The sequence below is a fragment of the Dama dama genome, chromosome 15, assembly GCF_033118175.1.
Source record: "Dama dama isolate Ldn47 chromosome 15, ASM3311817v1, whole genome shotgun sequence".
In the NCBI taxonomy this organism is placed as follows: domain Eukaryota; kingdom Metazoa; phylum Chordata; class Mammalia; order Artiodactyla; family Cervidae; genus Dama; species Dama dama.
In genome coordinates this window covers 90,948,093-90,962,325 of record NC_083695.1, presented here as the reverse complement: position 1 = coordinate 90,962,325, position 14,233 = coordinate 90,948,093, and the positions used below count along the sequence as shown (strand labels likewise).

At 50.0% G+C, this 14,233-nt stretch overlaps 1 protein-coding gene across 2 annotated transcripts in view; it reads left to right on the top strand.

Moving 5' to 3' along the window:
* ADAM12 (ADAM metallopeptidase domain 12) overlaps positions 1-14,233 on the top strand; it is a 387,837-nt gene that overhangs the window by 320,907 nt on the left and 52,697 nt on the right. For both annotated transcript variants that reach the window (XR_009696164.1, XM_061162904.1), the window contains 2 exons: positions 4,279-4,368; positions 5,886-6,081. Coding sequence is in view for 1 of the 2 variants with exons in the window: in XM_061162904.1 (XP_061018887.1) it covers positions 4,279-4,368; positions 5,886-6,081 (286 nt within the window). In the remaining variant the exon portion in view is untranslated. The remainder of the gene's footprint in view (positions 1-4,278; positions 4,369-5,885; positions 6,082-14,233) is intronic.

Sequence of the window (14,233 nt, the reverse complement as noted above, 5' to 3'; positions counted from 1 at the left end):
TGTGAGAATTAAGTTGTATCACTGGTTTAAAGAGATAAAGAGTCTTCTCTGTTGAAGGACGCGGCAGTCTCAGGAAGATGAGGACAAGAACAATGAAAAAGCATTTAGCTTTGAGTTTGACAGAGAAGAAAGCCTTGGAATCCTGGCTTCAAATGGCTAATAAGCCCCAAGTCTTTCTCTCGGCAAGGTGTGTAGCCCGAGGGGAATTTGAATAAGCAGCATTCATGTTTAACCAAGAGATGCTTCCCGAGTTGAAATTCTGCCCATGTCTCCGCAGCCTCCTCTGTACGTGTGACCTGAGGCTCCCAGTCTCCGTCCTCTCAGCTTGTCAGCTTTCAGAAGCAATAAGCGAGAGCGGAGAACATTTTTAATCCAGGAAAAGGCTTATTTCACCCTGCTTTCCAGCTACTGTCAGGACGTTTTCTTGCTTCCATAGGGCCCAGTGTAAATTTAATCAACATCAAAATTGTAGCAGCCATTTTTTTTTTTAATCTCTGAATACTCTTGGGAAGGAGAGAGAAAGGACACAGTGAGACTGCCTGGTAAAACAAGAGCCCCCTCAAAGCTTGGAGGAGGTTGTGTTTAGAATAAATCAAAGTCATCCGTTTGCATAGCAGGCTGTCTACACGTGGGAGTCCCTCTCTGGGAGCTTATGCGGGCTGCAGACAAGTTCAAGGCGGGTATAGCTAAATTCACAGGTGGGCCTGGTGAGGGCTGAGGAAGAGCACGTCTTGGAGGGCTGCTCTGAAAGGGGGATTCTAGGATGGAAGGAGACTTGTGCTAGATTTGAGACTTCCCTCGCGTCACTCCGTTCATCAGACAAACAGCTGGTTGTGGACTCTTCATCGTATCCACCCTCTCCAAGTTTCTGACCTTTCCATGGCAGCAGGAATAGTTTAGGCCTCCATCCGACCATTCCTATAAGAACACTGAGAGGCAATGTAAGTGCTCGGGGACGGGGGTTGAAGAGGCGGCTCGATCAAGTGTTTCTGTGCCCTTCCCAAACACAGGATTCGCCCAGGGTCACGGCGCTGTCCATGAGGGTGTTTAATTTTGCTCACAGCACACAAAGCATGGTTACCATGCAGGAACAAAATCCTAATTATGGCCTTGCAGGAACTCTTTTTGATGAGTGGAGGAAAACTTGAAACCATCTTGGGATAGGTTATACAAAGGGGAAATTGTTCAGAGATTTTTTTTTTCTCATTGCTTAAAGGAAGAAAACAGTTTAAATTACTCCTGTTTCTCAAGAGAGGTCAGGTTGACTTGAAATGGTTTATCTTTTGTTTGAACTCCTTGTAATTGTTTATTAATTTAAATAAATTTGGCAGCTCTCCCTGAAGCCACAAACTCTCAGGTTTGGGATGCCTCTATTAACAGTCATTTATTCCATAGACCAGCATGGCTGCCAGCATCCCTGCCTCCCTCCACATCAGCAGGGTTAGCATCACCTCGGTTACCATTTCCACCACCATCATTGTGGTCATTTCCACCACCGCCTTGTCTTCATCTCCACTACCATCACCAGCACCGCATCAGCAAATCTTTGAGTGCCTGAAATTTGCCATTGATGTTGTGATCTTCTCTTTTACCCCCATCAAAGAGTCGTTCAGCTTTGACAGGGGGTTTACTATCTCTCCAGGCAACTTATCGCCTTGCAGGACAGATTTTGATGAAATCAAACTCCTTGCTTAGGCAGAGCTATACTCTCCCTGCATGTTATTCTATGTGTAGGGCCCTCATTTAATAAGTCCTTGATATCTGAAGAGAACTCTCATTCTATTCATCCAGAGTTCTTTCTCCCAAGAAATCTCTGAAAGTCACGGGCAAGCTTTTTGCCTCAATTTTTAGTTTTCTAATGTTTAATTTTTTTTATTTGTTTACTTCTTAAGATTTAAGGTCACGCTGTGCCCTGATGGTATGAAAGCCCATTTCCAGTTTCCAAACTGACCATTACTTTAGTGAACCTGGGTTCTTTATTCCCCTACTCAGTGCTCAAGCACTGTAAATAACCATCACACCTTTGTTTCCTATCGGCCCATGTATCCCCTGGACCATAAAGCACTCTAGCATCGCCACCTCGGTGAGTAAATGGGTCAGAATCACTGCCCCAGCTCACAACGGGAACCAGCTGGTGCTCCCAGAAATAATGGCCACTCTTTTCAAGAAGATGCATTGTTTTCTCAGCCCAGTTCATGGTGACTGAGAACCTCTCTCTACTACCTACAACCCAAGAATGACAATTAGGGCGTTTGCTGAAAATCCTCTCACGGATTCATTACTCTTCAGTCGTTGGGAGGCTGAGTGTTTGTCGACTCTGTTGAACTTCTCTATTGAATACTAAAATAATAGCTGCATCAACGGATGAAGCATTTGTCCCTTCTGATAAACAGAGTTCTGCAGAAGAAATAGATTCTGGGTAGTTAAAAGGCAAGTGAGTGCTGAAGCCTTGAGTCCAGGACGTTAGATTTATATCCACCATAAGGGTATTCTGACAACTCGCTCATTCTTCCAAGCTAATAGGGTTGAAAACGCAGCCTTATCTCCTTGTTTAAAGTCAATTGCATGCCAGTAGCTTGCAAATATCTTTTAAACTTAGTTATCTTGCTCACATTATCAATCCCTTTTGAAGTCAAAACCATGCTACTTGGCTTCATTTCCATTTGAACATCTGTGTATATTATTTAGTAGTTTCATGGGGGTGGGGAGGCTTGGGACCTGGTTCTTAAAGGATCTTACAAACCAGTTTTAGGATGGCTGATATACCTTAGAAGTGCAAGGAAGTCTGTAATGTGTCATTGGCCCATGTGTCATCAGAAGAGCCATTTAGACTATACGTACAGACAGCATCACTATACGTGCGGTGGCACTGGTCAGGAGTACCACTGATGGACTCTGTTTATAAAAACACAACAAGTTCCTGAATGGTTTAGGATTGTAAATCCATGAGTTAGAAATCCTTACTGTCCTGAAAGTTACAGTGCTGGCTTCTGGTTGGCAGTTTTCTCTTCCTGTATATATTACACACTCTGGATGTTTATAAAGTCCTTGAGCAAATTTAAAATTGAATATGTGGGTGTATGTGTAATAGGAGTGAGCAGTCACTGGGAACATCATTCATAGAGTTTTACACTGGATACAGTTGAGATATCCTGGTTGAGCCATAATTCTTCTGGATTATCAACGTTTTATTCATTGCATTTATGATACTGATGATAAATTCATTCATGGGAAATGCTTTGGGGAGTAAACTGTTACACTATGAAAATAGTATGTGATGGGCCTGTAGCCAATAATATATAAATTCTTCAGCACACACCCTATATTAGAGAAAATAAAAGGACATTGGTCAATTCAATTCTGAAGACTCTGTGGAACTCCTCTTTCTAATGGCAATTCAATTTCTTCTAAAATGTGTCAACTCCAAGTTACCAGAATGTCCTAAAGCACACCATGTCGTAAATACACTGAATAGATATGTGCAGGCCTTCTGTCGAGAACTAAGCAAAACTATAGCCTCTTGTTTCTTTATGCTAGAAAAAATTGAGTACCTGTGAAATGCAGCGTAACACAGGAGCTCACTTCCTCTCTCGTGTTTATTTCAGAGAGGACCATCCATCTACTATTTGATCTGTTTAAATCCCTTGCAAATCTATGGGCACAGCCCACAGACCTCCTTCCGGTCTCTTGCTCATTCTAAGGTGTTCTTCTGACCTGGGGAGTGTCTTGGTGGGTGAGACACCCTCCCTCTGCTGACCAAAAGTCCAGCTGCGGCTTCAGACTAGACTGCTGTGGTTCAAACAGGACTTTATTTCCTGCCACTGTGCTCTAGGTTAAACTCTGGATCAGTCTTTGAAGAGTTAAGTTTGTACGCATCTATGGAGATTTTTAAACACGTTCAAAGGGCTCCAGTGATCCTTATCCCGGTCACTGCATTGAGGCCCGCGGTCATCACAGACATACACATGGCCCCACCCGCTGCCGATGTGAATGGCCTCTGGAGCCAGCCAGCCTTCTGTCCCAGTCCCTCACCCCATCGTTAAAGATGCTTCAGTGCTGCTGACTTTTCCCAGGGACACGCACTCCCAGGCAGTTCATAAACACTTACCAGAAGCTCTGCTTTCTTCCAAAGGAAGCTAGTCCTCGGTCAGGCTGGTTTTCAGCTCAGGAGCCAGGCCCTCGGGTCCTTTCTTCTCTTTCCAGTCACTGACGGTGCGACCTTTGCTTTTGGTGAGCAGTGGCCCCCTGTGACCCTGTCAAACCTGTTCCCATCTCCAGGAATGTCAGAATCTCTGCTGCAATGCCACCACCTGTACCCTGAAGCCAGACGCTGTCTGCGCGCACGGACTGTGCTGTGAAAACTGCCGGGTGAGTCCTCCTGCTCCCAAGGTCACCCAGGGGTTCTGCGGGTTCAACACTGTTGCAGGGAAAGCTACAGGGCAGGGTGATTTCCCAGCGCTCACTGCTGGGGAAACTGTGGCCCTTATCATGCAAGTTGGTACTCTACCTCCTACTTTTATTATCTTCTAATCTTTGTGTGAAATGCACATTTTAATGCTAAGTCATCTGCAAAAAAATTATTTATGAGCTGGAAAGGAATTGGACCAAAAAACTCAGGCTGCCCATTAACTGTTCTGGTCATGCTGTTGGAGGAAGTCTTCGAGAACCAGATCCCCCTCTCTCAGGGAGGACTCACATCAGGTCCCTCTGCTCCATCCCAAGAATGTCTGCCTGCTGGCTGAGGCGCTGGGTGGGTTGTTCTCCAGGGACTTGGGTTCTCCACAACCTCAACATCTTGCTCTTGACGACCCCCGACAGAAGGTGCTGGCTGCCCCAGCCCAGCCAAGTTGGCAGCTTTAGACTCTGCTGTTTTCTGCCATCCTGACTGCAATCGTATTGGCAGTTCCATCGTTTGTCTCACTGTTCAGAGCTGAGATCTGGCAGAGTCGGAGTCTGAGCTTTTGATTCAGATGTTCCAAGGGTAGAGTTTTATTTCCTTTTAATTAAGCAATTGATCTTGACCTTCTGCTTGCAGGAAACTCCCTCTTAGCCACCCAGGCAGAGCGCAGTGTTTCCAAAGTGCATTGTGACATTTTACATTCAGCTTAAAGTATCCTTCACCCCTTTCCTGTGATTAGCTTATGGGGATGTTAAAGAAGCTGGCACCCCTGGCTTGAAGCTGCTGGTGGTGGAAGTCCCTGGAGAGGGGGCTTTGAGGGGGGGCTGGTCACTGGCTGTATAATGCCAGACCAGCCACCCTGAGCCATAAGCTCCTCAACCTCAAAAAGAGGAGGCATCGTTTGGATGGTTCCTAACATCCTGTGTGGCTCCTTGGTTTACTGCTTCTCTCCCTGCCCCTGTAAAGTCCTACAGACAAGCTTCCAGCTCTGTGATTTGATAGCAAAGTAAAATTACTGTTGCAAGTATGCCCTTGGAATGATTTTTGTCATCTTGCCCTCAAAAGTGAACACTTTAGGTGCAAATGTCATCTTAAAACAAGTGATGGTATTGGTGACCAGAGATCTTGTTCTTAATAATCAATGGGTCCGTCAGGCAGCACCCGACTCCCCACCTCCTCCGAGGTCCAGCGGCCAGCAACCAGCTTATCTGCTCACCAGGAAACCCTGATGTTGCAGGAAATTAAAAAGAGCTGCACCTTAGTTGCCCCCACCACCCCACAGTGGAAAGGTGAACCCCAGAGCCCAGAGGGAGACTCGTTACTTAATGAGCTCTCCCTTCAGTAAAGGGAACTTCCTTTGAAGTCTGCACCCATCTACGTGAGGCTTCACGAGGGTGGCCCTGCTCCCATCTACCCGGAGTGTTACTGAGACCGCGCTTCCCCCTTTCCTACAGTCACTTGCTTATAACCCGCCCTGTCCTTGCAGCTGAAGCCGGCGGGAACCGCGTGTAGGGACCCCAGCAACGCCTGCGACCTCCCTGAGTTCTGCACGGGGGCCAGTCCTCACTGCCCGGCAAACGTGTACCTGCACGACGGGCACCCGTGCCAAGGGGTGGACGGCTACTGCTACAACGGCATCTGCCAGACCCACGAGCAGCAGTGCGTCACCCTCTGGGGACCAGGTACGTGGCCCCCACCAACCTGGGGGCTGAGGCTGTGAAGCCCGCCCTCTGTTTCCGTGAGCATCCCTCCCAGAGCGTGCTGTCCAGAACCTTCCTTCTGTTGGGCTGAAGCGACGGGCTTTGTGGTGGGACCGGGGCCTGCCGGGCACAGGGCACATAAAAGCGGGTGCTGTCTGGAGCCTGCCCCGAGGCACAGCAGAATGGTCTGGCCAGAGACACATGAGCACCGGCCGGGTGCCCTTGGGGAGACAGGGCCGAATCAGCCGGAACCACTGCCCTCCGACGGCTTAACAGGGAGCCGGGCAGACAGACGGGAGAACATCCCCGCCCGCACCCCTGATTGTGTGCAAGTCCTTCTTGGCGCTTGAGTGACAGCCCCAGCCGTGGGCAGAGGGCACCGGAGAGGACGTCGGTGCAGCCAGGGGGTGAGGGGAGAGGGGGTGGCCAGAGCCGAGCTGATGCGTGAGTCTGTGACGGGGAAGGATGTTCAGAGGGAGGGCCCAGCGTGGGAGGCCTGGGCGCCAGAGGAAGAGCGTGGAGACAGGTGTTCAAGGGCCTTGAATGCCTTTTTGTTCTGAAAGCAGAGTGACAGAGGCTTGTGTCCCAGAAAAAAGCACCCAGGTGGGAAGGTGGCCAGGAAGCGGCCTCTGTGTGGTCGGGTCCCTGAGAGATGGTTCATCACTTCCTGCCCGTGGGCTGCTAGACCCGGGCTCAGCCTGGTTTGCGTAACCCTCCCAGGACAGGACGCCTGAGGTGGAGACAATGACCGCAGCTTTATGGAAGGCAGAAGCTCAGACTCAGAGGCTAGAAGTCATTTCCCAAGGTCGCGAGGCTGGGATTGTGACCCAGAGCCCAGCCCGGAGTTCCCACGCTGGGCCATCACCCCAAAGAGCCAGGCCTCGAGCCCAAGTTCCACAGAAGCTCTAACATCAAACGGATGCTTGGAAGTGAAAGGGGGCAGGGCCCATCCCCTGTGTGTCTCTCTCCTCCGTTGCGCCATCTTCTGGGGCCTCGGGAGGGCCTCGGGCAGAGCGGCCCAGAGCAGGGGTCCGTCACCCCGGCATTGGCCCCTTGTTCCTGCGTCCAGGATTCTGACAGTGAGTCCCACAGCGGGTATTTTTCAAGACCGTGTCCCAGCGATCTTGTCTGTCTTCTGCCCCTTCCTGCTGGCTGCAGGGCGGCTGCGGTTCTGGCCGGAGGCCCCAGCTGTGGCAAGGCCACTGTGGTCAGTCAGGCCCAGGCAGGGGGCCGGGCCAGCTCGGGCTCTGTAGTGGGGAGAGAGCCGATGCGGACCTCTGTCCGACTTTGGTGGTGGGTTTGGGGTTTAGGAGTGATGAGGGCAAACAACAGTGACTGAACCTCGGAGCCTGGGTTTGAAGCATGATGTGGAAGCAGTGGCCCGAGCGTGGAGGACAGAGCAGACGTTGCTTAGGACTGGGGGGCTCTCGTGGAGCCCACTGCCACCACCCTGCAACCAAGCCAGTGCCCCCGTGCACAGGGGACCTTCTGACGGAGAAGAGAGCGCAGCCCGGACGCTGCAACAAGGGGTTCACCGTGCCTCCATTTATCTCGTTCTCTGGAGAGTGCTTCCGAGGCCTCGGGCTTCACTGATGAGCCTCTTGTTCAGTCACTAAGTCACATCGGACTCTTTGTGACCCAGTGGACTGTAGCCCGCCAGGCTTCCCTGTCCTTCACGATCTCCTCGAGTTTGCTCAAACTCATGTCCATCGAGTCGGTGATGCCATCCACCCATCTCATCCTCTGTTGCCCCTTCTCCTCCTGCCCTCAGTCTTTCCCAGCATCAGGGGCTTTTCCAGTGAGTTGGCTGATGAACTCGGGCGGGTAGAAAAGGGAAGTGGTGGTGGCCGGAGCCTTAGCGCTTGGGCTCTGGGACCTGACCAGCACCCAGACCTCCTCCCCAGCTGGGCAGGAGGGCCTGCAGGCGAGGTAGGACTCACAGCTTCAAACGCTTCCCCGTGACAAGCGCCAAGGAGACGCTCACTGTCTACATGTCATGCGGTTGTTCGGGCTCTGAACGGCTGAGTGACCAGACACTTCTTAGCCGAGTGGGGTCACTTTGTGTCAGCGCTGCTGCCCCAGGCCAAACCTTTGTGGCCCGACGTGTCCCTAGTGGCCGTCCCTGCCCAGCCTCTCCCCAGAGTCGGTAATCTCCCCGTCTTGTGTTACAGGGCACTTAGTTGCAATGCTCCCTTCCAAGGAGCGTTCCGTGGCCAGAGCACACACAGCACTTGGAGCTGTTGGAGCGAAGCGTGGCCTTCAGTGCCCTGCTGACTTAGAGCGTCTGGCCCCGGCTCCAGGGTGAGCTCAGACGGAGCCCCGCGGCTCTCTGAGCCCTGCCACCGAGTGACTCAGCTGGCAGCGGGCCTGTGATTCATGGTGACCGAGGCTGGTGTTCATTATCTCATCTGGTTAGTCCTTCTTGAGCTGCCTGACCAGAGAGAGAGAGGCAGACAGGCGGACGGACTTGACGGCGTGACTCACAGACTGAGCTTTTCAAGAGCAGAAGCAGTAGGGAGTGACCTGCTTGGACCCACCACGTCCTTGCGAGCGAGGGTGGGGCCTGGTGCCCCAGGGTCCGGGCTGGCCCTTTCTCTCCCCTCCCACTCACCCTGGTGACGGAGGAGGCCTTTGCCCAGCAATGGGGAGCTCGCTCTGAGGGCCATGGCACACAGACTACACATCTCTGACGTCAGAAGTGCCTAGTTCCTGGAAATGACCAATGTGGGGACTCGGTTGGGGGAGTCCTCCAGGCTGGTGGCTTCTTGGGATCCATCTCTCTTGACCTTCTTAGTACTTCCAGTCATCGCACTGACATCCTCAGGAGCATAGAGAACTTGGTTCCAGAAGCAGCAGGGGCTGTCTGAACCAGGGGGTTTCTTAAAAGCACCTTCAACCACCGCTTTGCTAATGTGGGGTGTTCCTTTCCTTATTATCAGTGTGACGGCCTCGCTCTCCAGTTCAAGGGCTCTGGGTGAGCTTCCTATGTCTGCTGTCACAGCGGCTGATGACACCACGCGTTTATCATCTTCTAGTTCCTGGGGTCAGAAGTCCTAAAATCAAGATGCTGGCAGGGAAGTGTTACCTTCAGAGGCTCTGGGGGAGCATCTGTTGGTTGGCCTTTTCCAGCTTTGAGGGGCTGCCTGCGATTCTTGGCTCATGGCCCCTTCATCCGCCTTCAAAACCAGCAGTACAGAATCTTCAAATCTCTGTCTCTGTGACTTCCGCTTCTGTGGTCAGATCTCTGTCTCTGACTTTGATCCTCTGCCTCCGTCTTACAATGACCCTTGGGATTATATTGGACCATCCAGGTTGCCCAGCATCATTTCCCATCTCAATTTCTTAATCACATCCTCAAAGTCCCTTCTGCCGAGTTAGGTCGCATAGTCACAGAGTTCGAGGATTAGGACATGAGGCTCTCTTGGGGGTCCGGAGGCATTGAATGGACCACTTTCTAAAAGGGTGACCTTCAGCAAGTCACCCAGCCTTCTTGTGCCTCGTGTGTAAAATGGGGAGAGTAATACGCCTACTGCGTAGGTATTGTGTTGTCCTCTACTGTAACTTGTCTATTTCATGTCTATGAATATATTACGTGTATATGGTAGCATGCAGTAGCTTGCAGCTTGCACAGTGCCTGGGGCTGGGGGGAAGGCTGTGATCTGGTGGGAAAAGAGGAGGGACTTGGGCTCAGCCTGGGGCAGGGTTGGCGGGGGTGGTGGTAAGAGCAGGAAGGATCCTAAACAAGGTTGCCCTGGAGTAGTCATCGCCAGGGTAGGAGAGGAAGGGAATTCCTGTGTTCAGAACATCAGGGGCCGAGGTGCACAGGAGCAGAGGCCCATCCCAGGGGAACCACAGGCTCTTGTGCTTGTCCAGAGCTTGGGCTGTGACTTGGAGAACAGAGAGCCCTGTCTACCACCCCATACTCTCATTCAATAACTATTCAACCATTTCCTGTTCTTGTGAGTTGCTGACCAAGAGCCCTGGTCCTGCCAGAGGGTCACACTTCCCACAGCCCCAGTGCACTCCCGCCTGGGACCTGCAGTAGAGTCAGGATGTGACCGTCACAGTTCCGGGGGTCAGGGGTCACTTCCTCTGCCAGGTCCCGGCCAGCTAGCTGCAGCAGGCAGAGAGCAGCATGTTGCTGTATTACTGTGGTCGGTTTGCATTAACTTTTCATGATTCAGAAGAGGAAAACTTATTGTCAAGGATGCAGTGAGTTCAGGATATAGTCTTTCATTTCCCAGCCTTTATCAAATGCTCTGGGATCGGGACCATGTGTGCTCTGGGTTCATTTTCAGCCCCGTAGGAAGCCCAGTGACTCAGAAATCTAGGGCACTTGCTCGGCTGGCCCCTGCCGCTGGCATCCAAGTAACCTGGCCAGCATCATCTGTTACATTCAGGAAATCATCAGTTACTCACTCCCCAGATCTGGCTACCCAAACACTGACCGAAGGAAGCCCTTCCTCCCAGCTAAACTAATTCCCTTTTGAGAGGGATGTTTCTCAATCCAGCCTTATATTTCAATAAAATAATCCTGCTTCCAAATCTTTCTACAAATAAAATGATAGAAAATTCAAAACATATGCCTGCAACTCCTAGCTAGCAAAGTAGTATAGTTTTAGAATACTTTTTGTAAGGGTTGTTCATCTGCTTGCTTTTCTGATGATTATTGTTGATGGTATTCTTGTCGGCTTGGAATTGACATTTTTTTCCCCCACTGATGTTTCTCCCACAAATCTTGCATCTCAAGACTTTATCGTAAATGTTACCTGCAGCTCAAACCGGACCTTGTATTTAGCCCTCTGTCCGCTTCAGGCTTAATAGCCACAAAGATTTTCTGTCAATGCGACATGACCTTAAACATTTCCTTCTGAAATACAGCTGGATATGTTTCTTCAGGCAGAAAATTTACTTTTGCCAATGTTGTTTATCTGAACCACTAGCATGATAACTGAAAACGTTACTTGGAAATTAATCTTGCAGATAACTGTGTGTCTAGAGCCACAAACAATCTGCATCAAGGAAATTCTGAAATTATCTTAGTTTTATCTATCTTATCACTCACCAGAAAATAGCGTCACCTGATTGATGTGGTGTGAGCCGGTCAGACAATTTTTACGGGCCCGGTGCCTTTGCAGTGTTTATCTGCAAGGCTGGTTTATTTTTACTTTTTTAATTTATTTTATTTGTGGCTGTGCTGGATCTTGGTGGTTGTGCCAGCTCTTCTGTAGTTGCTGCGGGCGGGGCTGCTCTCTGATTGTGGTGCTGGGGCTTCTTACTGTGGTGGCTTCTCTTGCTGCAGAGCGTGGGCTCCAGGGCACACGGCCTTCAGTACTGTGGCACGTATGTTCAGTAATTGTGGCCCCGGGCTCTAGGGCACAAGCTCGGCAGTTGTGGTGCAGGGGCTTCGTTGTTCCGTGGCATGCGGGATCTTCCCGGACCAGGAATGGAACCCATGTCTCCCGCATCGGCTGGTGAATTCTTTAGCACTGCGCCACCAGGGAAGCCCAGCAAGGCTGGTTTAGATGAGTTTCTTTATGACGACACACCTGGGACAGTACGTTTACGAACATCCACAGCTCAGGTGCCTACAGATGGGAAGAAGAGTGATCTTTGCCAAGAGTCATAGTGTTTAGGAGGCAGGAAAGTCTCTCTTTTTTTTTTTTTTGTTCCGTTGCACAAGAAGGAAATGACACAATGTATTTGCTGGGGCTCTGTTTTTCCATGGACGTAAAGGTCAGTGTAGAGAAGAGAAACACAGGGAGGACTGTGAGAAGGACAAGCAGGCTGCGGTCACTTGTGAAGATGCCTTTGTGGACATTAGCAACAGGGGCTGGGATGTTAGTGATGGGAGGAGGAGCCGACGCAACTGAATTGGGGACCTGCATTTGCAAAATGGAGTCATTTTAAGGAAATGTTGTTGTTTAGTCGCTAAGTCGTGTCTGACTCTTTGGCGACCCTATGGACTATGGTCCACCAGGCTCCGCTGTCCATGGGATTTCCCAGGCAAGAATACTGGAGTGGGTTTCCATTTCCTTCTGCAAGGGATCTTCCCAATCCACGGATCAAACTTGCATTGGCAGGCAGATTCTTTACCCCTGAGCCACAAAGTAAAAGCCTAAGGAAAGATTAGATCACATAAATTGCGGGCTTAATACAAGACGTCATCATCTCTCTTTCAAAAGACATAATGACATCAGAAACTTCCAAATCACAGGTTATATCACTCTGAAGATAAACCTGGTAATTAAACTCCATCACTTCTTGTAGAATGATAAAATACAGGACGATGTCAAAATTTCCTCTGAAAGGGTAAATTTCATCTTTTGATAATAGCAGAACATCTAAGTGTTCCATTATTAAAAATTCAAAGGCTGTAAATTGATGTAATACAGTAGTAATAAGAAAACCTGCCACTTTTTTTCATGAGACAGATATGAAGTCTCTCGTCTTCATGAAGACAGACATCTTTAGGTGCAGCAACTTTGAAGTCAGATCTGTATGTTTATAACATCTTACTAGCAGATAGAAGTCATTTACACATTTAATTATTGACCCTTCTGTCTCTAAGATAAACGCCGGCTGGCTGGTTCCACTCTCTTGACTGTCCTTCCTGGGGTCTGTAGGTCCTGATGGCCAGGGTGTTCAGGGAGTCTCTCTTGGTTTCCATCTTCTAGTCTGTTTCCTATAATGATGCTTTCTTTAATTGTAAGAGTTGTCTCTGCTCCCAAAGTCAGCCTGGAGCCCCCTTTCTGGTTTTCTTGCTTATAGGATTTTTTTTTTAACTGAGTCTAAATGCTGAAGGAATGACAATTTTCCTTTCCAGAAAGTAAAATGTCTTGGGACTTTATATCTTCTTTCCTCTTAAGTGAAAGTGATGAAAGTGGAAGTCACTCAGTTGTGTCCGACTGTTTGAGACCCCCATGAATGTCTATGGAATTCTCCAGGCAAGAATACTGAAGTGGGTAGCCTTTCCCTTCTCCAGGGGATCTTCCCAACCCAGGGATTAAACCCAGGTCTCCCACATTGCAGGCAGATTCTTTACCAGCTGAGCTACCAGGGAAGCCCAAGAAAACTGGACTAGGGATCGAACCTAGGTCTGCTGTATTGCGGGCAGATTCTTTGCCAGCTGAACCACCGGGGAAGCCCAAGAATACTGGAGTGGGTAGCCTATCCCTTCTCCAGTGAATCTTCCTGACCCAGGAACTGAACCGGGGTCTCCCGCATTGCGGGCAGCTTCTTTACCAACTGAGCTATCAGGGAAGGCAGCATGGTAATATGTCATTCGATGTAAATGAATAAATGAAGACCCAGACAAGGCAGGCCAGGAAACTGTGTTTATTTACCCAAGATGCTTTGTTCTGTGGGAACCACAACTGACTTCCTATAGGGAGGGGGGTAGAGACAGGATGTGCTTTCTCTAAATTGGGTTCCCTCTGGTTTTCACTCATTCATTCTTGGGACACACTTGCTCTGTGCAGGCCAGAGGCACCTTCTCAATCCACAGGGGGTTTTACAGTGAGACCAGAGCCTCCAGTCATTGCAAGAGGCAAATGTGATGGATGGGAGGTGGGGACAGCCCTCCAGGGTGAGTGAGAGCGGAGGGTCCCCAGGCTCAAGGGAGAGTGGTAATGGGGGAGACCCTGAAGGGCACAGCCAGCGGTCCCAGGAGCAGAGCAGCCCAGGCCCCTCGTCCAGCCGGCTCCAGCAGTCAGCGTCCAAGGAAATGCTGATGTCCTGGCTTTGCTCCTATATCCATCACTGACCTAAACTTATTACTGGTGACATGGAGCAGTCTCGGGGGCCAGACTTGAATCTCATGCCCATCCTTTTGACATTGGTTGGGAAAGTTAGCCCCACTTGAACCATAAAAAGTGGATTTTTCTGTAAGACAAGGGGTTTCCGTTCCTAGAAAAAGGGATATGAGAGAGATGTTAGACCAAACAAACAATTTCACAAGTCTCCTTTTCTGCAATTCATTTTCACAAATCTCTATGGTTGCTCCAAACCAGTGGAGGAAACTGCTCAGTGGGGACTGAGTAGTCCCCACCTCTAGCTGGGGGCGTGCTGGCCTCAGGAGGTGGCCCCAAACCCTGGGACACTGCCCTACAGCCTGAGATCGGAGGTGAGACAG